Genomic DNA, 24,837 nt, shown 5'->3' with positions numbered 1-24,837 from the left:
AAACAGACCGTGAAGCTCATAATATCATTCATTGTTCACCACCTATTAAGCACCCACTTTTCTTTTTGGTCTCTCTCTCTCTCTCTCTCTCTCTCTCTCTCTCTCTCTCTCTCTCTCTCTCTCTCTCTCTCTCTCTCCATATATATAATTGACTCCATACATATATAATATGATATATATACATCCTATTAATACGCAACACCCACCCAAATATTACAATTCACAGGTTTCCATTTTCCATAGTTATTATTGTAAACTTAAAGACTGAACGCTTGTGTTTCAAAAAAAAAAAGACTGAACGCTTAGATCGATCTGCGTATATTTTCTTCAATTTGGCACGAAAAAGATATAAAGATGGAGATCAAAGTCAAACCAAAAGCCTTAGAGTCAGAGATTATAGCAACTAAAGTAGTGGAAGATGATATGAAGGAGATGAAAGAGTGTGTCCTGATTGGTCAAGCCGCAGATGAAGATATTGCTAAAGAACAAGCAAATATGAGTCACAACTCAGATGAAGCAAAACAAGATCAAGATCAAACTAAGAGTGACTCAAGATCGTCATCCTCATCACTTGAGATGATAAAAAAGTTGGAAAATGGTAAGCTGCCGATCTTTTGTCCTTCTGTTCGTCTTCTCTTTTTTAAAATCTTTGTTTGACTATTTCATACATGGAACAAAGTCATATACATATCAAAATTGTAGGCAATAAAAAAGGAAAAAGAAAACTCTATTGAATATATTGTATTACAATTGCTAAATCTCATATATATAGGGTATATATATATATGGGGGATTGTGTGTCTCTATGTTTGTTTGTTTGCTTTCTTCATTAAGCTATATATCTCGATCAAAAAAAAAAGCTATATATCTAGCACCAGCAGTATTATATTCACATAACGATTTTGGGCATAAATATGAAAACCGCAGAAATATGTCTTCTTACCACATCTTATGAATTGTAGTTTTAAATTTATTTACGAAATCTTATAAATTTTTAGCTATTTCTCAACTTTTATTTCCCTTTCCTCATTTGTCCATTAAATATAATATTACGAAATGATTGTGGGAACATAGATCATATCGCTTAAATCAGTCATTACTTTTTATATTTTCTTGTATTATTTATGGAATATATACGTGTTTGTATAATAAGCCCATATGTATGTAAGCCGTTTTATGAGCTCACATATTTTGCAGGCAGAGATTCGAGACAGAACGTAGAAAACACCAAAAAGGAAGAAGAGAAGAAAGAGAATAATAACATGAAGCACAAGAAGGCGAGTTCACACGTGTGGGACTGTGGTAGCTCTCTCTACGACTCTTTCGAGCTGAACTCGTTCAAACGCCAACTCGAATCAGCTATATCTGCTTCCTCCGCCAGAACTATGTCCATGTCTCACCTCCCCGACCGCCGAATCCCTCTTCTGAACTCGCTCTCGCCGGAATATCCTCTTCCTCCTCCGCCGGTTACTTCTTGTTCCTCCTCCGGAAACAAGAAACTTTCAAACAAGATCTCTCGTTCTCTTCAGAGATTCTTGAAATCAGTGTTCAGACCAAAACATCATCAAACTTTGTCCTCAAGCACTCCTTCTTCGCCGGTCTACAAAAGGGCGGGTCATGGCGGAGGCGGTGGCGATAAAGATCGATACTACGTCGTTTATGACAAGTCAGGATCGTTGACCACGATTCCAGAGTCAACAGAGAAGGAAGTGGGCCCGGAGATTAACTCTCTTGTTAGGAAAACCGTGTCCGAGAGATTCCCGGCGAGTCGAGTAGCTGGTATAACATGTGCATGATTAATAATATTTATTATCAAAGTCGTATATTTGGTAGTATATATTATGATATTAACTAGGGTGTTTTTCTTTAAGAAAACATTTTGGAAAAAGTTAATAATCGTCTTGGATGTATGTGAATGTCAAAATCTAATAAATTTATGATGCAACGTACGTATCGTAACCGTTTAGTTTGGATTTATCTTCCTTGAATATGATGTAGCTTTTTTTGGAACAGTATGATGTAGCATTCCTGGTTATAAAGGAACGTTGGCGATCTAAAACATTTACGTGTTCTAAGAGACGGTTTCTTTCGGACCGTGTCGTAGGAGGAACTCGTTTTTCTATGGTAAAAAATATACCGGTGAGTTAGATTGAGTAGCAGGGCCGTCTTGAACTCTATAAAGACCCTATTCAAATTAAAAAACAAGACCTTTTTCAAGAATTTAAAATTATTTATGTATTTTCCAGATAAAATATTATTGTACCAATCTAATTTTTATTCTAAATAACACTATTTTCTAGTTTTTTTATGTAAAATCATCGACCAATTTTTTGGTTTGGTGGAAAGATATATTTTTGTTTTTTAATTAAATGTTTATGAAAACACTTCTTTGAAGATATGAATTTTCAGTTTTTATGTTTTTTATATCCGTAATCAGAAGCTATAATCTATAAAAAAATAATAGAACAATAGAATATGTATAGTGGCTAGACAAAAAAAAATATAGTCTTAATTTCATTAAACAAGAAGTTGGAAACTCTTTTTTTTTTCTTTCACGACGGAAGGTTAAACTAGTATTTCTTTTGTGTTTACTATTTTTTAGGAATATTAGTGAAAATTATATATTTCTCTTCCTATTCATAATCACTAATTAATAACAGTTCCCTAAACATAATTAAATTAAAATATTAACTTTCTAAACCTACATTGAATATTAAAACAAACACCAACATCTATTTTTTACTTTCCAAAATATATAATTGATATAAATGCTAATTACTTCCTGATTTATTGCATTTTTTGCTGATTGTGTTAACAAAATTAAATTTATAATTTATATTTATTGGTTAATAGATATGGAAATTAAATTTAAATGATAGTTATCTGATTTTCTAAAATATATGATTTTATATGTATAGCTATTACTAAAACAAAAACAAAAACTATAGACCCTCTAAAATTTTGGATTCTGTTCGACTGCTCTAGTTGCACGTACAAAAAGACAGCTCTGTTGGGTAGTATAGGATCCGACCCAGTTTTGACTCAGTGTTCTTATGCGTTATTAAATTTCGTCGGTTGTATGTCAGATTTAAGATTTCATGAGATTATAATCATGTATTCACATTTAAATAATGAAAAGTTGTTGTTGAGCCAAATAAATTTACGTGATCATTCAGACATCCCCTATATATTATTTGAGAAGCATTCTCAAAGTGCCTTGCTTACGTGTCGTTTCCTCAGTGTCTCTCAGACAATTGGCTTACGTGTCATCTCGAGACGTAATTTGCATTCAATTCTGTAATCGTAACATTCAATTCTTTAACACAACACAATAATCCCGTACATGTGCATTGATTAGTTGACATATTTAAATAGACGAATGTTCGAAATTGTATAATACGCATATACACATTAAATGAATCAAAACGTCCAGATTCAATTAATACTTGCATATGAAGTAAAATACTTGAAGAAGAAGTAAAAAACGGACGTGATATATAAGAACTTGCATAGCAAGTATATAATTAATAAACTTACCTATTGTGAGATTAGCAATTACTTTATCATGCCATAACTGATATTGTATAGTTAATAGGTCCACCATCGTCATTGGAAACAATGTTAGTATATAATGGATTTGCCTACATGGAGTTCAAAACACATCCTCTATCAAATTACAAACGTTCTAAATTTATTTTACATTGTATAACTATGAACACAGTGTCTGAGCTTAAGCCTTTCAAGTCCATGTGGAGAATCCGAGTTAAGATCATCCGTCTTTGGAGGCAGTACTCAGCCGCCGGTGGTCTGACCATTGAAATGGTACTCATCGACGCTAATGTAAGTATTCTTGACAAAGATGTATAATAACTTTACTTTTGCATCATACATATATAAGCAATGAATAAATTTATAATGATTGTTCTTATATAGGGTGATAAGATTCATGCAACTGTGAAAAAAGAATTGGTGAACCAGTTTGATCACTTCCTAATCGAAGGTGGTTCAAAAAATTTCATCAACTTCTCTTTGAACCACTCATGTGGTTCATATTGATCAACCAATCATCCGTACAAGATAAGTTTCCTAGCAACAACCCGTGTGAGAAACTGTGAGGACTTACCAAGAGTGTTAAGTGGTTTTCAACCGGTTAATTACCGGTCGCTACTAGATGGAACTCTCAATGCAGACTACTTGGTTGGTTAGTATCATAAACTCTGTCTAAACTTTTCTAAATCACTTCTCATATTTTAATCTTTTATCTTACAGATGTCATAGGCGAAATTGTGGAAGTGACACATCTTGAAATTGTTTCCGTCAATGGAAAAGACACTAACAAGATTACCATTAAACTTCGTAACACTGAGTAAGACCTCATGTACTAACGTAGTTTGTAAAGAGAGAACCTAAGTTAAATTTCATACTTTTTACATACTAATCACTGATGTATGCATTAGGGACGACCGTCTCCCATTGGTTTTATGGGGGAAATTTGCTGCGGATGTTGCTGAAGCTGTTCAAGTTCGTGGAGAACGTTCAGTGATATGTGTGTTGCGGTTTGGGAAGATTAAAATTTGGAAGGGTAAATAATCTCTAATTGGCCATGGCCATTTTTTATATTTAGTTTCCAGAAACGTATATATTCTTCACAAATCCTCTTAAAGCATCTAATCCTGTTTTTTTTGGTATTGACAGAGGATCGTAGCATCAGCAATGCTTATAATGTTTCGATTGTTGCACTTAATCCGACCATGCCTGAGGTCGAAGCTTTTGTAGCATTGTAAGTTTGTTTCGTGTATTATGTTACATTCAGTTTTTTTAATAGTATTCATGTTGTCTTCAAATTTGTATAATACGCATTTAATAGTTTGTGTTAAATATTTGTAAAGGCTTCCAAAAGATGATCTTGCTTTAGCCATTGTTGATTCTAAGCCTCTAGCTATGGTTAATGGGGTTTCGGACAAGGAAGATTTTTTTGTGCACACACCTCGAAAAACCATTGCGGAGATGTTTGAATCAAGACAGGTATAATGGTTGCGTGTTATTGTATTATTACTCTGAATTACTATAATCATATAATGAATTCTAAATTGATTATGTAGGTCGAGAAGTGTATAGTTCTCTGTACCGTTGCTGCCATTGATTCCGACATGGGATGATATTATTTGGGTTGTAAGGTTTGTGCCAAAAAGGTGCAGATTGTCCCTAATGATGATATTGATGATGAAGAAGATGAAAGTAAGTTGGGTTTTACTTACTACTGCGAGAAATGCAAAGAATACAATCCAAAGCTTCTTCCAAGGTTTGGTTATAGCCATTGATGTTCTAATTCTTTTATATGTAATTTTAGAATAAATTTTGTGACCGGGTAAACCATAACGATATTATCTTATTCTATGTATAGGTACAAATTGCATTTGGTTGTCCTTGATAATACCGCGAATGCAAAGTTTCTCCTATTTGACAATCTTGCTATTCAACTACTTCATCAGCCGTGCATTGAGCTGACTGGTCCGAATTGTCACGAGGTATTGCTATAGTATTATAAAGGATTAGGTAGTAATGATATACAATACACTGATTATTATATGTTCGTATATCACATATATATTTAACAGATTGAAGAACCCCAAGATCTCCCTCTAGCCCTGAACGATCTGGTGGGTAAAACCTACTTATTCAAGGTCAGTATTGAGCGGGAGAATTTTGTGTACAAGCATGACACTTACAAAGTGTTGAAAATCATAACCGACGCTGACATGATCTATGAGTATGGGCAAAACAATCAGGTAAAGATAATGTGTAATGTGCTTTAATTATTTTCATTGTAATTCTTAGGAAGTGGTCAATTAATATTACATTACCAATTCAATTTAGGTTGTAATTCGTAATGAAGTTCCAGAAAACTCTGTCCTTTCAGATGCACCCGAGGTTTGTTTATAGTTTGTTTATAGTTCGATTTCGTGGTTTAATTAATTTATACCTACTAATATCGACTGTTGTTGCAGGGTTCTATGATTTTATCGGGTGGTTCATCGGAGATTTCACAGCTACCGGAACTAACCCCAGCAAAACGCAAGGGACTCCAAGTTATTAACGTCGAGGAAGCGGTTGATCAAAACTCTGTTACCCGGGCTCCATGTTTCAACCGAGTGAAGAAGGAAAAGATTCATAAAAGTGGCTAGAGTTAGTTAGGTGAAGGCAGTTTGGATGGTGGAGGCACTCTATTTATAATATTTTGATTTTGGTTTTATTTTATTTAAGAATTGGATTATTTTGCATGCTAAGGTTTTTTATGATTTTTATCTTATTTTGAGAGTTTTTGTTTGACATTTAATTAATGAAGAGCCTCTACTTTTATATTATTTCTTTGTTCGGTTTATTGTTTATCGTTTTTTCTACCATTTAGTTGCTACATGGTTAGTTTACTTAAGTGACATACATCGGTCTTGGATATAACATTTTGGTTGTATTTTAGAATTTTCTGAAATGAAGTACTACAAACCCGTTTTAAGTTGCATTTTTTAAAACTGATCATAACATGATCAAAGCTCGATTACACATACTTGATTAAAACAAACAAACGAAGACAAACATTCGAAATAGAACATGAAACATCTTACGACCTAGATTAAAAGGATTACACAACTCTTCACCATCAGTTACTCTTTATTTCTCGCGAAGTTGACAAATTGTTTCACCCTTTTGAAATAAATAACAATGATCGCATAGTTTGACCATGTTATCCGGATTGCATGTTCCGTGTGGCTTAAGGTTGATCATATTTACATAGTACTCATGCTTCATTATGTGGGGGATATCGATGAGTGAGTTCTTGATGATGGTCCAGCAATGATCAGAGGTTTCTATTTCTAGCTTCCACTTGAGTTTATCCAAGTATTTTTTTCCTTGGGGATAGTAACCCCGTGCTAGCAGTAAAAGACCATAGAGATAAGTACCTTGATCATTGCCCCCATATGATGACAGGCGGAGATGGCGCGAACCAATTCGTTTCTGGTCTTCCATAAAGTATTTGAGGAAGCCTTCAATGTAGTGTGCTTGGGCGTTGTCATGCTCTAAACAGAGTGCTTTGAAGTTGGCGTGATTCGTCAACATTTCCATCGGATTCACCACAAAATAGTCGAGCCTAACGGTACGGAAATAGACATCGGGATCTGACCTCAATGAATTTTCGTCGACCGAGTCACCTAAGCTTTCTTGGGAAGGATAATTGTTTATAGAATTCTCGGATGACATTGTCTTTCTTTAGTAAGGGATGTTGAGTTTGTTTGCTTTAATTTGCTGCGTTTACCAAATATGGTTTTGAGGTGGTTTGCATGAAAGGATGGAAGAGAAAGTTATATAAACAAATAGATAGGCTTGTTTTAGATTATAAATTTGTGCAAGAATCAAAAAATATTTGATGTGATCCGTGCAGCTTTAAAAAGGCTGTCTGATATTGTGTTGTCATTTCGTCTCATGCATCATTGCAATAAAGAAATGCCATGCATAATCTTGGTGATCGAACTGGTCAGGTACTTCATATATATAGCTTATATTGTTATATTTGGTTAGTTTTAGTTCAGAGAAATCGATTTGTCTTGGTGATCGAACTGGCCCGTTTTTTGTTTGGTTTATTGTTTATGTAATTTGTTAATATTATATAGTATTACTACCAATCAACTACGCTAATCAACTTCTATTATTTAATCCTATTCGAAATATTTTAACAGGGTTAATTATTATTCCGCTCAAGAGGTTACTCTAAATTCTATTTGTATTGGAGACGTACCTTTTTAAGTAGTGTCTTTTCTATCGAACGTCAGTGTAATTTCCATGGGACGTGATATTCTTGGCTTCCTTATTGCTCCAAGATTAAAAAATCACCGGTTATCGTTGGTTTGCTTTAAACCCTGTCTTACCAACATAAAGGAAAATGAAATATTTCATCAGCTTAAAAATATTTAACCTTCGTGTTATATATTCTACTTCTCTAATGTACTGAAATTGTTATAATTTTCAAAGGGGAATTGTAATAGTAATGGCAATACTTGGTTAAAAATTTAATCTTTTTAGGTAATATAATTTGCGAAGGAGTCTGGATTGGTAATCGCAAAACTTGGTTACCAAATTTCAAATTTTATGTATATATGAGTAACCTAAATTTCCCATTATGACTTACTATAGTCTTTATTTCTTTATATAATGACACCGTTGTATAACATATGTGGAATATTTGGACTTCTTTTTTGTGTCGACAAAAATTATAAGTTTTCATATATAACACTATATATTTACACCGTCTTTTCATTCCCAAAAAATATAGATATAAAAATACTAAAGGACAAAGCATATCAAGGAGAAACCTAATCTGTGATGTTTACTTTCAACTCTATTTTGGAGTTGAAACCTAACAATTCCATGTGGAAGATAAAGATAAAGATAATTCGTTTGTGGAAAAACTATTCAACAGCTAGTGGAAAGAGTATTGAGATGGTCTTATGCGATTTCAGAGTAAGTGTTGCTGATGGATTCATTTATTTATATAATTTCGAATGAATTAAATTATTGTTTGTACAATTGACAGGGAAATAAAATTCATGCTTCAGTTAATGAGAAATTGGTACCAAGGTTTGATCCATACTTGAAAGAGGGTTATACAAAGGTGATCATAAATTTCTCAGTCACCACCGCTGGGGGTTCATATCGAACAACCAAACATCCATACATGATAGAGTTTTTAAACTCTACCCGTGTCCGTGTATGTGAATTTCTCCCTGACCGCCTAACTGGTTTCCAGCCAGTCGATTCTGCGATATTTTATATGGTGGTGTTAACACAGATTACTTGATCGGTGAGTATACATATTTGTTTTTGGTTGTTATGGTAATAATTTTTTTAATTACTATTTAAACTTTTAAACCTTTGTTTACTGGATTTTCTGTAGACGTTATCGGACAGATAGTTGAGGTTAGTGACTTGGACATTGTTTGTGTCAATGGAAAGGACACTAAAAAAATTTCTTTGGTACTCCGGAATGAAAAGTAAAGTTTTCATTATTATTCTCAATCTAACAGTCTTAGTAATATGAAAGTATTGAGAATCATTGTCCAATGTTTTTCTTACTTACAGTGATTGTCGGCTCAATATTGTTTTGTGGGGTAAATTTGCTTTGGATGTTAGCGACTTTATTCAACTCTCAGTACAACAGGCTGTGATCATTTTAAGGTTTGGGAAGGTCCATATTGTGAAAGGTAGTATATGTGTCATATTTATAAAGTTGTCACTATATATTATGCTTATTAAATTGAAATCATCTGTAGTTCATTTTAAAAAACTGTAATTTTTTTATTATGTATCTAGATGATTGTACTGTTTCTAATGCCTACCAAGTCTCTGATGTCGCCATCAATCCTGGCATGGAAGAGGTTACATATTTTGTTTCATTGTAAGCTATTGAATTATAAACAATGTCTTACATGTGTACATTTATCTAAATTAGCCTAAATTATGTGGTTATAATTTTATCTGCTTTGTATTTATTATTGCAGATTACCAAAGGATGATCTGGTTTTAAAAATGGTGGATTCGAAGCCTCTTTGTACTTTTTCTGATATATTCGAGAAGGAACAATTTTTTGTTGCTACCCCAATGAAAACAATTGCTGAGGTATTGGCAACCAAACAGGTAATTACATTGCTGACTCTTATTAATTAAAATTCATATTACTTGGAACTTCTCGGGGGTGACCAGATTTCTTTACTGCATAGGTTCAGATGTGTATTGTTATGTGTACCATTGCTGCCATTGATACTGAAAAGGGATGGTTCTATGTTTGTTGCAAAATCTGCGCACAGAAAGCTTTGACTGTGCCTAAAGACTCTATTGATGGATCAAATAATGATTTCTTTATTTCAAATAATTACTATTGTGTCAACTGTAAAACATATTGTCCAAAACGACCACGTAGGTAATTATTTATATTTCAGAGTACTATTTTTTACATCGGCAGTACAGGAATATTTTGGCTTAATGTATTTGTTGTTCTGTGTATAGGTTGAAGTTTGAAATGGTGGTTATTGATAATTCTAGCGACACCAAGTTTCTTGTGTTTGACAAAATTGCACAACAATTGATACGGCTCCGTTACCTAAACAGAACTGGTGAAAAATCTAATAAGGTCAGTATTCAACTAATATTAAATTTGTTATCTCAACCGTTTTAGTACGGCATTTTCTTTAAGGTTAAGTGAAATCCTAATATTCTTATGGTTAACAATGTAGAATGAAGTTCTGGAAATTTTTCCTTCTGTTCTGTCTGAGTTGATTGGGAAAAACTATATGTTCAAAATTGCTATTGAGAAAGATAATTATTTGTACCAGAATATACCTTACAAAGTGGTTAAGATTTTGACTACTTCAGAGATTGATACTGAATTTGATTGTAACCATTCTCCGGTAGTAAGTGTAACTAGATTTTGACCCGCGCTTCGAAAGCGCGGGTATTATTTTTCACTTTTATAAAATATATTATTTATTTGTAATTATTGAATTTATTTATTTTAATAATTTTTTTTAATAAATTCGACACATAGAGTGTCTCTGATAAACTATGTATTTCTCTAGTTTTGTTTTATTCGCTCTTCAATCAACATATTTATTTGACTTATTGTTAAAATAAATGATTATAGACTTTGATCTCTGCACCTACGCGGATGTATATTTTTAAAAATATGATGATATTTGTTTTTCATGTAATTATTAGGGTTTAATAAAATGAATCCAAGGAACAGAACTGATACCAATCCGTAAATATAGTACCAAACCTGAACATAAATTGATTAAATAGTCGAATTATTCAAAATTTTGTTAGTTAGAGAACCGAATCGGATCCGAACCGAAATATTCGTGTACCTGAATTTATCTAAAAATAGATTTATATACTTATATATTAAATATTTTTATATTTAACGTATATAAAACATCAAGAATGATAATTTTAAATTGGTTTAAAATACTTGAAAATATATATAGATAGTCAAAAACAAATATCTGAAATAGTTAAAGTATACTCAAATCACCAAAAATACTTAAAATAATTATTGATTCCGTATCCAAAATTTTAAATCAACCCAATTGATATGTTAAGCTTATGTATTCTGACATATGTTATTTAAATTTATAGGTAATATATTACTTTATTTATAGATTTTGAGAAATTTAAAATATATAGTGATTTAAAACTTTAAAAATAATTTAAATAGGTTATCCAAACCCAAACTAAACCCGCAAAGATCCGAATCAAACTCAAACAAAAATTTAGAAACATCCTAATAGGACTGAAATCTTTGACCTCGAAAACCCGAAACGCAAACCAATCAGAACCAAACCCGTATGGATGTCTGAAAACTCATCCTTAGTCATTATTATATATCATATAATTTCATCATATAATTAATCGTATTTTGTATGTACCATCATATAAGTAATCATATAATTAATAGTATTTAATACGTATCATCATATAAATAATTACATATATTATATTTTAAAAACTTAATATGAAATATAAAAACCATAATTTGAGTTGGTATTTCAAATTGGGCTTTGTATTGTATTTTTCTTATATATATTGACAACATTCTTTTATAATGGACTTAATGACTTAAGCCCATTAATTTTTCTGTTTAATACTACTATCTTTGTTTCCAAACAAAATTATTATTTTTAAAGACTACAATCCATGTTTCCAAACACACCAATTTTTTTTAAAACTCTTATTCAAGTATCCAAACACAGTGAAATTGTACTTCAGCTTTAATAAGATAGATATACTTATGCAATCTAAGATTTTGTTAATGAGAATATTTTTCTAAACAGTTTTAGCGTGCAAAAGGGATAGGGGATATCGATATTTTGTATTGAAGTATTAGTTAATTTTCTAAATATCTAGCGAAAAAAGTGTGGCATTAAGGGAAAGTATATTTAATTATGTTATGACTTTTACTTGGGAAGAAAGAATCGAGAGAAAGAGAAGGTTATAGATTTTTTTTATTAGATTGCCTAAGATATTTATTAGGTGGTGAGTAAGATTTGGTTATAGATTTTTTTTTTTTAAGTTAGCAATAATCGTGAACCATTTGTTACACCTATAGCCAAACACACCAAATTTTTTTAATAATCTTATCCAAGTATCCAAACGCACCGAATTTGTACTTCACCTTTAATAAGATAGATTCCTAATTATTTGTATTGATAAGAATGAAAGGTGGTCTACGTTAATTTTTTTTTTGGTTAATGTAGTTTTTGCAGGGATCTCATAAAACAATATGTCCTGCCTCCACTACTCGGGAAGGATCCTCAGAGGTAATATAGTATCAAAGTTTTAAACTATAAATTGGTGTTCCTTTATTTTCTGGACTAATACCTAAGCAATTTGGTTGATAATAGGGCTCTACCTCGACTCTATGTGATTTACATAATAAGGAAGTCGCCGGCAAATTTACCAATCAAACAATTCACTGAAGAAACAAAAGAAGTTAATAAGTGCAGTTACTTGGTGACGTGAGTCTCTATTTAAGAGAATGTTTTGTCGAAGTTATAGTCACGTTTTAAGAATGGACACAAGTTTTAAGTTTTAGTCATTGAATTTTATTTTGTTTAAATTGATGGTTTGATTTTCAGTTTGAAGAGACATACCTATAATATTCGATGCATTATTAAGATTCCTGATTTGCATACTGTTCCTAATCAACTGTCCCGCGAGGTTTAAGCTCTGCATCGTAACCTGTTTCCATTTGAAAAATTCTTTTGAGCACAAAATTATTGACATATAAGGCAATTCATATATATATTCTAAACTTTGATCACTTTACAAATAAAATTAATATTACTATTCAAGTAACCCTACAATTAATACAGAGATACAAAATATATATTCTGCCTCTTTTCATGCCTCTTTTCATAGTAGGTAAGTATATATTTTTTCTTTTTGGTGTATCTTATTTACAAAATACAATAGAAAAGTCTTTTCGTTTTTATAAAGCTTAGTGTTTGTCTCTTAAAACGATAAACACAAGTTCAGCTATGAAACGTAAGAAGGGTATTTCTAATCATCAAGGTGATAGTGAAAATCGTCCACCAAAGAGACTAAGAGAAGGTAATTTGATATATTGTTGTTTTTTTGATAATTATGTATTACTAAAAGGATGTGTATAAAGGATCTTTAAGCAATTGTCAAATTTGCAGACGACATACGTTTTTCTAATTCGCCTAATCAGACGTTTGAGATTAACAACTGGTCTGAAAACCAAAAAGATGGAAGATCCAAAAGGCGTGAAATTTTGCAAGACAAAACAAATAGTTTTTACAGTTGTCAATCTACTCTTCAGGAAGCTTTGTTGCATTACCGGCCAATTAGTGCTTTGAACGAACTATCACAAAGTAAGTAGTTATACTATAGTGAAATCTGTATTTCTATATGATTCTCTCAACATGTTAGTTTGCTTTTATTCGCAGATAGTACAGTTTCGTGCGAACAAGTAACTGGATTGCTACCTAAGAAGTGAAATTTCAGTCAGATTGGACGGAATAATAATGGGAGTCAAAATACTGGAGAGTGTGGTTATCCTTCAAAGCTTATAAAAGGTATTGTGCATAGCTTTTATTGGTTAGGTGGCAACGTATTTCAATCTATTGTCTATACTATTTCTCTATGTTATTTTGCTATCCAGACACACCGGGGACATTTACACGACCAGTTCACTTTCGGGACATTGTTACAAGGAATAACCAGACCACTCAGAACAATCCTACTGGTGACTTGACAAGTTCGTTATTCAGTCAACAAAGATATGCAAGACAAGAAAGGGTTAATCTTTTGCGCCAGAAAAGAACGAATATAAAATGTAATGAAAAAAGTCATACTCAAGGGACAAGTAATAACCAAATAATATGTTCAGCGGCTAGCCCAACACAAGGTTCGTTATTTTAGAGAAGCATTAACAGACTAAGTTTTTATAACACACTTTTCTAACCTATTATTATCTTTTTCATTCATAGGTAGTTTAATATCTACTATTGATCTCCCTGGAATGTCACAAAAGAAGACGCAGTTACCTCATCAAAGGATGACAAGCAAGCCTTCAAGAGCGCAAGTTGATCAAACAAAGCAAATACAAACAGAATCAACTAAAACAAAAGAAAGAAGACATGAGAGAATAAACCTTTTGCGTGAAAAAAGGACATCATGTCTACAAAATGCAAATTCTGAGGTTCAAGGACTCTTCAAGAACAAACCAGGCATATCATCTACCAATGGATCACAGAGTATGTTTTATTCATTTTAATTTGTAGTTAAATTAAGCGTTTTCAGTGCTTCTCTATCAAACTATTACATTTGTTTTCTGAGCAGTTAGTCCGCGTCGTTTTCCTAAAACTCATCGTTGTGGGGTTCTATCAGAAAAGTTGTTACCCCAAACAAGAAAAAGTAAAGCTGGATTAACTGAAAGTTCGCAACGGAAGGAAGTCTCTGATTCTTCAGGTTGGTCAAAATATAAAATGTTTTAGTTGAAAATGGGGAAAATCGCATAAAAAACCCTGAGAGTGACACCTACTGACACTTTAAACCTTGAAGTTTTTCGACTAACACTTAAAACCTTCAAAGTGGTATTGGTGTCATAAAAAACCTTCAACTTGGCTTATTTTTCCATCAAGGAAAAACTGACCTGCTGTACAGGTAAAAATGATGATTTGTAAGTTTTTTCGAAAAAAATAATTATTTAATTAATAAAATCAATAAAAATGAAATAAAAATCAGAAAATTAATTAAAAATCTGATAAAATTAAATAAAAATTCTGAAAATTAAATAAAAATTCAAAAAGTATAACAAAATTCTGAAAATTAAATAAAATTCAGAAAATTAAATAAAATTTCAAAAATAAGTAATATTAAATTAAAAATCAGAAGATTAATTATAAATTAAAGAAAAACACAAAAAATAAAATGAAAATTTCATAATGCTTTTTTAAATTAGAAGATTATTTTTAAAGAAAACAAATATATTATCATTAACAATAACAATTTCAAACATATCACTAATGATGATGGTGATTTCTCACATAACAATTAACAGTGATTTTTTGACATATTCATAATGATAGTTTCCGTTATCATTGTTAAAAATGATGGTAAACATGTCAATAACTATGTTTTCGACAACCGTCATTTAAAACGGTAGATATGTGAAGGTTTTTTAAAACTGTAGATATTGTTTTAAATGATGGTTGTCAAAAAAATCTTTATAGACATATTTACTTTTATTTTTAATGATGACGTCGGAAACTATATATCTTTTGAGAGACGTCAAAAATGTCACTGCTAATGATTATGTGAGAAATCACCATCGTTATCAGTGATATGTTTGAAATTGTTATTGTCAACGATAATATATTTGTTTTCTTTAAAATAATCTTCTAATTTAAAAAAACAATATGAATTTTTCTTTTTCTTTTTTTTGTGTTTTTTCTTTAATTTATAATTAATCTTCTCGATTTTTAATTTAATATTACTTATTTTTGAAATTTAATTTAATTTTCTAAATTTTATTTAGTTTCTGAATTTTGTTATACTTTTTTGAATTTTTATTTAGTTAACTGATTTTTTAATTAATTTTCTGATTTTTATTTCATTTTATTTATTTTATTAATTAAATAATTATTTTTTCGAAAAAACCTACACATCATCACTTTTACCTGTACAGCAGGTAAGTTTTTTACTTGATGGAAAAGTAAGCCAAGTTGAAGGTTTTTTATGACACCAATGCCACTTTGAAGGTTTGAAGTGATAGTCGAAAAACTTCAAGGTTTAAAGTGTCAGTAGGTGCCACTCTCAAGGTTTTTTATGCGATTTTCCCGTTGAAAATGGTAACATGCTGAGCATATTAAGAGGCATATAAATTTATATTTTGGTTTTTGTTTTCAGATAGTAGTGAAGATATATGGGATTGTTCAAGTAACGAAGGTAACGATGAGTTACAAAATACAGATACATCTGATGATGACTCAGTAACAACTGGAAAACGACAAGAACCAACCAATTTTGTTAGTCGGACATCTAGAAGAATTGACGCTAAACGTAGTGTCGTGCTTGGTGGTAATATAAAAGAGGAAGGTAAAAGTTATATATATATATATATATATATATATAATTGATAACTATCTTATTAATTGATAAAAATGACATCTAACGAAAATGTTTTTTTTTTATTTGTAGAGTACAAAGATGACGGTGATATTATGCATGAATGTCCAATATGTGGAGCATTGTTCTGGTATAATGAACGAATAGGCAGGAACAGGAAAACAAAAAAACCCACTTTTACAATGTGTTGTAATAGAGGAAAAATCAAGCTACCACTTCTCAAAGAACCACCAGAATATCTACAAGGGCTTCTGACTAATGATGATGTTATTAGTAAACACTTCCGTGATAATATTAGAGCAATCAACATGATGTTTTCCTTTACATCACTTGGAGGGAACATTGATAATTCTATTAACACAGGGAGAGGTACTAAAGTTTTTAAACTACATGGAGAAAACTATCATTTGATTGGCAGTGTGAAGCCAAAGCCTACTGAAAAAGCTAAATTCTCTCAGTTGTATATCCATGATACAGAGAATGAAGTACAGAATAGGTTATCTGCTTTGAGGTAAAATTAATATATGTTATTAAGTATTGGTTTTTCTATTACTGTTTTTAATAATGGTCTATGATTTATTTATTTTCGTTGTTTGATAATTATATCAGTGGGGATGCTGGAAAAAGCAAGATTAGACCTGATTTGGTTGAGTCTATTATGGAGATGTTAAGGGAATGCAATGTTCACGTCAAGAGTTTCAGAAATGCAATGCAAAGGTTTAATGATGAAGATGAATGTGAAGAACTGTCCTTGAAGTTAATCCACAATCGTCAGAAAGATGGCAGAGTCTACAATCTACCGACAACATCAGAAGTAGCAGCTTTGGTTGTTGGAGATTTTCAGCTAAATATGGATAAGCGGGATATAATTTTGGAAAAGAATTCTGGTAAACTAAAGAGGATCAATGAGTTACATCCTTGCTATCTACCACTGCAGTATCCTTTAATTTTTCCTTACGGAGAAGACGGTTTCCGTTTGGGTATAAAAAACGGTTTTACTGGTACAACTAAGATCAAGAAACTGAATATCAGTATGAGGGAGTTTTTTGCATATCGAATTCAAATTCGTAAGGGTGGTTCTCAGGTTCTACTTCTTTCAAGGTGTTTACTTAACAGTTTTTGGTTGATGCTTATACAATGATCGAAACTCATCGTCTTCGATATATCAGGAAAAATCAGTCCAATTTGAGGACCCTAAATTACAGTAAATTTGTGTCTGCTGCAAATGATGGTCATTCTTCTCTGCCTATCCAAGGAAACCGTATCATCATCCCATCATCATTTACAGGTGGTCCAAGATACATGCATCAGATGTATTTAGACTGTATGTCTATTTGCAAATACTTCGGTTTTCCTGATCTTTTTATTATATTTACGTGTAATCCGAAGTGGCCAGAACTGATAAGATATTTTGAGAAATACAATCTAAGATCTGAAGACAGACCAGAATTATGCTGTCGACTATTCAAGGTGAAGCTTGATAGTTTAATGGATGATCTAACGAAAAAGCATTTGCTCGGAAATACGGTTTCTGGTAAGAATGTTGTTAGTAATTTAAACATTACAGTCTTTTAGTATATATATCTGAATAAATATAATTGTTGTTTCAACTTGGTGCAGCTGTTTTACTATTGAGTTTCAAAAGCGAGGGCTGCCACATGCGCATATTTTACTATTCATGGATCGGACAGCTAAATTTCCCAATTCTGATGATATTGATCGGATTATATCAGCTGAGATTCCAGATAAAAAAGAAGAGCCTAGACTGTACGAGGTTGTTAGAGACACAATGATTCATGGTCCAGGTGGTGTTGTGAACAAAGACTCCCCGTGTATGAATGATGGGCGTTGTACCAAATTCTTTCCTAGAAAGTTGGTGGATAAAACTACAGTTGATTCACAAGGGTATCCTATTTATCGTAGAAGAGAAGGTGGTTCTGTTGTTGAGAAGAAAGGAATTGAGTTGGATAACAGCTTCGTAGTTTCATATAACAAAAACCTTCTTCTTAGTTATAATGCCCATATTAATGTTGAGTGGTGTAATCAGTCCCGATCTATTAAATACTTATTTAAGTATATTCACAAAGGTCAAGACTGTGTCACAGCAACAATTACTCAGAAAGGTAATAAGGAAAGTGGTGGTTCAGACAGAAACGAGAATATTAATAATGCTGGAGAGCGTGTGGAAGCTGGTGGAGAGGGTGTTGGTGATAACACTGATGGGCAGCGAGAAGGTGTTCCCGCTGCTGGAGAAGAAAGTGAACCAGCTGTTGATGAAATTAAGAAATATTTTGATGTGAGGTATATGTTTCACATATCTTTTACTGTGAAGTTTAAATTGTTTTTTTTTTTGCTTATAACCACAAATTATTAACTGGTTAATTATATTTCGTTTGTAGATATATATCTTCTTGTGAGTCAAGTTGGAGGCTTTTTGCCTTTCCAACGCATTTCCGATCTACACCAGTTGAGAAACTAACGTTTCATCTAGAAGGAGAGCAATCAGTAATCTATAAGGAAGGCGATACAATGGAAACTGTTATTGCTCGGGTCAGTAGATCGAAGACTATGTTCTTAGCATGGTTTGATTGCTGTATAGAATACCCTGAAGCTAGACTACTCACTTATCCGGAAATGCCAACAAGGTTTCTATATGATGGGAAGCAACAAGTTTGGAGAAAACGGAAAAAAGGATTTGCAATAGGTAGGCTAGAGCATGTGTCTCCAAGTTCCGGACAGAGATATTATTTGAGGGTTTTGATCAATAAAATTAAAGGGGCTATATGTTATAATGATATCAAAACCGTTGATGGGATAGTTCAACCGAGTTTTGAAGAAGCGTGTTATAAGCTTGGTTTGTTAGATGATGACAAAGAATATATAGAAGGACTGAAGGAATGTAGCTTTTGGGCCTCAGGATGTTATGTACGCAATTTTTTCTGCCAGATGTTATTATCTGAGAGTTTATCATCGCCCAGTTTGGTTTGGGAAGCAACGAAAGACATACTATCAGAAGACATTCTGTACATTGAGCAACGACAGCGTCGAAATCCAGGTTATTAAACTTCTTTTTCCTTTTAAGCAATAGAATTGCCCCCTTCTATAAAATGAATATTTACGTAGGTATTTACAATTGTGTAGGTTTGGTATTGAGTGAAGAACAAATTCTGAATTGTACGTTGTTGGAAATTGACAAGATCTTGCGCAGTAAGAATAGTTATTTGGGTAAATGGGAAACGATGCCTCAACCTATTGGGAACGATCAGTCTATATCAGATAATCAGCTATTACAAGATGAATTAAACTATCCTCATGAAGAGCTACGCGTAAGACACGACGAATTGTTTCGACAGTTGACAGAAGAGAAACGGGGTGTCTATGACCAAATTATAGGCTGTGTTGATAGTTCATTAGGAGGAGTTTTCTTTGTGTATGGATTTGGTGGAACAGGAAAAACTTTTTTGTTGAATATATTGTTGGCTGCTATCCGCTCTAGAGGTGATGACGTCCTTAATGTGGCTTCTAGCGGAATTGCCGCTTTATTGCTTCTTGGTGGAAGGACTGCTCATTCCAGGTTCAGTATTCCGCTAAATCCTGATGAATTCTCAACTTGCAAGATTCAACCTGGAAGCGATCAGGCAGAATTAATATCTAGAGCTTCTCTTATTATTTGGGATGAAGCTCCGATGATGAGCAAATATTGCTTCGAAGCTCTGGATCGTAGTCTATGTGATATTATGAAAACTACAGATGAAAGACCTTTTGGTGGGAAGGTTGTTGTTTTTGGTGGTGATTTTAGACAGATACTCCCTGTTATTCCCAGAGGGAACCGAGCGGATATAGTAATGGCAGCTCTTAATTCGTCCTACTTGTGGAGGCATTGCAAAGTTTTGGAGCTAACCAAAAATATGAGGCTATTTCCAGAACCGGACAATCGGGAAGTTGAAGAGATCAGAGAGTTCTCGAAATGGATTTTGGATTTAGGAGAAGGAAAAATCAATGAACCAAATAATGGAGAAATTATGATTGACATACCTAAAGATCTTCTAATTACACAGTGCAATGATCCTATCGAAGCAATTGTATCGGAAGTTTACGGGAATATGTTCAAAGATTCAAAAGATCCTATTTATTTCCAGGAAATAGCTATACTGTGTCCAACAAATGAAGATGTGGACATGATTAACAACTATATGCTCGATCACTCAACAGGTATTCAAATTGTTGACCTTTGTTTTAAGTTTTTCTGGTAGACATTAAAATTAGTATGGCTATCTAATATATTGAATTCTAACGTTATCATATCTTTTGTTATATAGGTGAGGAAAAAATATTTCTAAGCTCTGATAGTATAGATCCAGCTGATAAAAATGCAAAAGATGACTCGGTCTTCACGGCTGAATTACTCAATAGTATTAAAACATCAGGGCTACCAAATCATTGTTTAAGACTGAGGGTTAGAACGCCGGTTATGTTAATGAGAAATATTGATCCTACTGAAGGTTTGTGCAACGGGACAAGGTTGCAGATAACTCAACTTACGGATCACATCATTCAAGCAAAGGTTATCAGTGGAACTAGAATTGGTGAAAAGGTGTTCTTACATCGTATCCTAATAACACCAACAGATTCTAAGATTCCTTTCATGATGAGGCGTAGGCAATTTCCATTGAAAGTTGCATTTGCTATGACAATAAATAAAAGTCAGGGACAAACACTTGCAAAGGTTGGTCTGTATCTACCTAGATCTGTCTTTTCACATGGACAATTGTATGTGGCTGTGTCTAGAGTGAAATCAAGGAAGGGATTAAAGATCCTTATTACTGACAAGGATGGGAAACCACAGAGTTCAACTATGAATGTAGTTTACAAGGATATATTCGATAACTTATTTGAAGATAAAGAGGGATAGGTAATTTGACCAACTGTTTAATTTGTATTTTGTTGATGAAATAGTGACTCTTTAAAAATGTGTAAAGGTGGTTTTATTTCTTTAACGTGTATAACCTAATTTGTTTTTTTTTTTCAGTGGAGTTTACTGCTTTGTTACAAGATCAAGTGGGATGCACTGCTACTATGATCATCTCCTAACATTAAGGTATAAGATTGATATACTTACACATTGATTTGTGAGTTATATACTTTGTAAGACATCTATGTGGATTTCAATAATTCCATTGGGGTGTTGATATTTCATTTTATCTTTTGCAGGGACATCCCATTTTTCAATTTAACTCATCTATGACGAAAGCAAACAAAATAAAATACACTCTCAAAGACTACCCAATCTACCAAGCCTACAAGAAATCTATTTTATGTTCTTAATCGTTCCAATATTCGTCTATGAAAATCACAGTAATTTCTTTTTATTATAGTAACAGTTAATTTTTACTATGTGAACTAAATTCTATCGGCAGTGCCAATCTTATTGCATTATTAATAGTTTAGTTGCGTTTGGTACTAACATTATGAAAGAGATATTGACTGTCGTGGTAGTATTCACTGTTGTGGTTGTATTGTTACATTGATTTGAGCTTTCATTTTCTTTGGGCCTTTAATATTATTGATAACTGTTTCCTGAAAAAAAAACAATATAACCGATTTGTTAAAAATTATTAAAATGAGACTTTCATTTTATTATTCATTTAAAACAACTTATGTATATTAACGTTTCTATGGTCTAGAGCACTTATCTTTAGGCTCTAATTTACACACTTCCTTATGTGCACTCCTCCATCTTTATTAAGTCTGAAATGAATATTCTTATGTCCATTGTATAATAATTCTCAGAGTTTCCTGCAAGGTTAATAATAAATGCAATCAATTGTGTGCCAAGTAAATTATAGATCTTTTTTTTTTTTTTAACGGCGTAAATTATAGATCATAGAGTATATTCTTTATATATTCATATATACGAAGACTACATATTTTATATGCTAACGGAAATAATTCTATATGGCTTGCTATATTGAAACGAACATTCTATAATCACAAAATGTGTGTGCCAAGTAAATTATATCAATATATGGTATATTTGGTTGTATATTATGGCCTCGAAACTAAATACTAAACATTCAGAAATAACAAAGAACTAAACATCTTACCCTGTCTTTACGATGTCTCCCTACAACTGTTTGGATGCCTTGGTTCGCGGCAAAAAGCAGCCTACAATCCGTGTGAAGATAGTCAGAACATGGAAGTCTCCAATTGGTTGTATTCGACCAACTACCTGCATGGTATTTGGAGATGAAAAAGTTAGTAGTTAATTCTAATAGTTCTTTATATTATTCTTCTTATATATTGTTCTGAAATATCTTTTACTTATTAATATAGGGTACAACCATTCAAGCAACTTTACCTGGAGATGTAAAATTGCCGTTTGGAATAAGTCTAAACGAAGGTGATTGGTTTGAGATCTACGATTTTAAACTAACTTATGCTTTTGAATTGATATGGATAACAAGGAACAAATACCATATCACCCTCACTCAAAAGTCAGTTTTATCCAAGATTGATCCTATCACAGAGTTTAGCTTTCTTTTCTGCTCGGATTACAAAACCATCATTCGTGGTTTATCGCATCCTAAATTTTGTATTGGTATGTCTATTTAGGACTGATAAGTTATTTAAATTTTATATTATTTACTTCTTTCAATGTTTCAACATAGCATCAACATTCTATTGTGTCTGATAATATATAACCACGTTTTGACATGTGAGAAAGACCTATGTGGAGCTTTGGTTAAAGTAGGCAATATCCAAGATGCTAAAAAAGTGCAACCCAACCACATTTACGAGGGACAACAAATCCAAATGTAGTTTTCCCTAATGGATATTGAGTGAGTGCTTTTCTTCTAAATGTTTTTTTTTTACAACAGGTCATATTTGATAACAAAATAACACTTATTAAATTCTATGTAGTTTTACCGAAATAAGGTGTGTTGCCTATGGAAATGTTGCTGAGAAGTTGTATGAATATTGGTCTTCGACAACCGCAAATATTGTTATTTGTGTTTTGAAGCTATGGCGAATTGAGTGGGGTGAAGGTAAGTTTTATTAGCTTCCAACCAAGTAATTCAGCAAATTTTAATATTTTCTGTTCACTTTGATAGGACGCTTACTGCATCTAACCAACTTTGGAGGCTGTTCTGATATTTTATTTGATACTGAACTTGCTGAAATTCAGTACTTCCAATCAATGTAAGTTTTGTAATGTTTAAGTTGAGGAATTACTGTAAATATGAAACATCGGGTGACTATTTTATTTGCTAATGTAAAGTATCTATTTATTCCAGGATTCCATTCGCTTATAACTGATTCAAAAGCAAAAGAGTTGAAGACTTTGCAGAAAGGAAGCATTGGAGTTCTATTTTATTATTTATTTATGGTTTTTCTTAATTAAAAGCAAATCATGTTTTAGTTATTTACAGGGTTGAATTAAAACCTTGAGTTATTTTACTTTGCAAGAATGTTTTATGAATTTCGTGAGGCTTATCTCTATATTTTTTTGTTTTTATGTTTGACTCAGTTATAAGCAAACCGATCATAATTTCTTGATCAGACGTAAAATAAATTATTAACGAGACAAAATAATTTTCTGAGATTGGAGTCTAACCTAGGATGGAAATTGTGAACTCTTGATCGCCTCTTCCATTGCTTTTGTATAACTTCAGAAGCTGGGGTTTTTCACTCGAATCTGTTTTTATTAAACAATAAACATCAATTTATAATGAAACGAAGCATAAATATATCAGTCTACCGGAGATTTATACATTTCGATTCAGTGCTCTTACCTTCGATTTAATGAAGCAGTTTCCTTTGGAGATGATGACGAAAATTCCGATGATGAGTTTGTTTCGCAAGCCTGTCTTCATATATAGGTAAACCGAAGAAAAATGTATGATAGAGGCAGATCGAGAAAAGATGTCGGCTGGAGAGAGACTCTCCTTAATAAACGAGGAGAAGAGATAAGAAAGGAGGAGATAGCATAGTTCATTTGTCTCTTCTGTTTTACAGTTTCAGGTGAACTGAAGAGGATCGATTTGATTCTTCACCTAAACCTAGATCCCCTTTCACCTCTTTCTCGATGGCTGCAATAAAACCCAAGCCCATAGAATAAGCCCAAATCAATTTATCTTAGAGAAATTACAATACTTTTATCAGATGTCCGCTTTTGTAAATTTTTTAAACTTTTCATTTTCTATGTTAACCGCAAAACTGTGTATTTTAATGTTAATAAGATGGTATCATTGTTAGTATTGTCAGAAACGTAATTTATAAATTGTATTTTGACTTTTAAAATTATTTTAAAAGTCCATTGTTTTGGGATTTTTTTAAAACACAATCATACATTCTTATTTATTTGTTTTTTGGTTTTAAAAAATTTGATAATTAATTAATTTAATATTATGTAAATATTGTCATATTTTTTCTAAAAAAACAATGAACAATGAAATCATGCTTTTAAACATAATAGAGTGTTATGTTGCGTTTTACCTGGTCTTGTGAATTTTATTTAAATTTAAGATAATCATTAGTAGTCATACAATTATAATAAATGAACCATAAATTTTAGTTATGCGATATTATGTTACAAAATAATACACGAAACTTAATATTTATAATATGTATATTATT

General features: G+C 32.2%; 1 protein-coding gene and 1 long non-coding RNA gene across 11 annotated transcripts; one reads left to right on the top strand and one right to left on the bottom strand.

Annotated features, from left to right (window-relative positions):
* The first annotated feature begins 231 nt into the window (after positions 1-231).
* On the top strand, positions 232-1,980 carry LOC108829706 (uncharacterized). The gene is made up of 2 exons (XM_018603310.2): positions 232-598; positions 1,198-1,980. Exons 1-2 carry the CDS (start codon positions 355-357, stop codon positions 1,794-1,796), a joined length of 843 nt encoding a protein of 280 aa, XP_018458812.1. The 5' UTR covers positions 232-354; the 3' UTR covers positions 1,797-1,980.
* Positions 540-24,254, bottom strand: LOC108829708 (uncharacterized). Of its 10 annotated transcripts, XR_008936944.1 has the most exons (7): positions 23,994-24,252; positions 23,816-23,896; positions 22,305-22,429; positions 21,666-21,996; positions 12,699-12,786; positions 7,793-7,913; positions 1,711-1,776 (listed from the first exon to the last, which is right to left on the bottom strand). It is a non-coding gene; the product is annotated as an uncharacterized LOC108829708 (long non-coding RNA). The 10 variants fall into 10 exon arrangements; XR_008936948.1 differs by lacking the exon at positions 1,711-1,776 and adding an exon at positions 540-657 and having other exon boundaries at positions 21,666-22,429; positions 23,994-24,253; XR_001946056.2 differs by having other exon boundaries at positions 7,793-7,917; positions 21,666-22,429; positions 23,994-24,253.
* Positions 24,255-24,837: the final 583 nt, after the last annotated feature.

The sequence above is a fragment of the Raphanus sativus genome, chromosome 7, assembly GCF_000801105.2.
Source record: "Raphanus sativus cultivar WK10039 chromosome 7, ASM80110v3, whole genome shotgun sequence".
NCBI lineage: Eukaryota > Viridiplantae > Streptophyta > Magnoliopsida > Brassicales > Brassicaceae > Raphanus > Raphanus sativus.
Note: the sequence above shows the minus strand (reverse complement) of the source record. Positions and strands in the feature narration are given on the sequence as shown.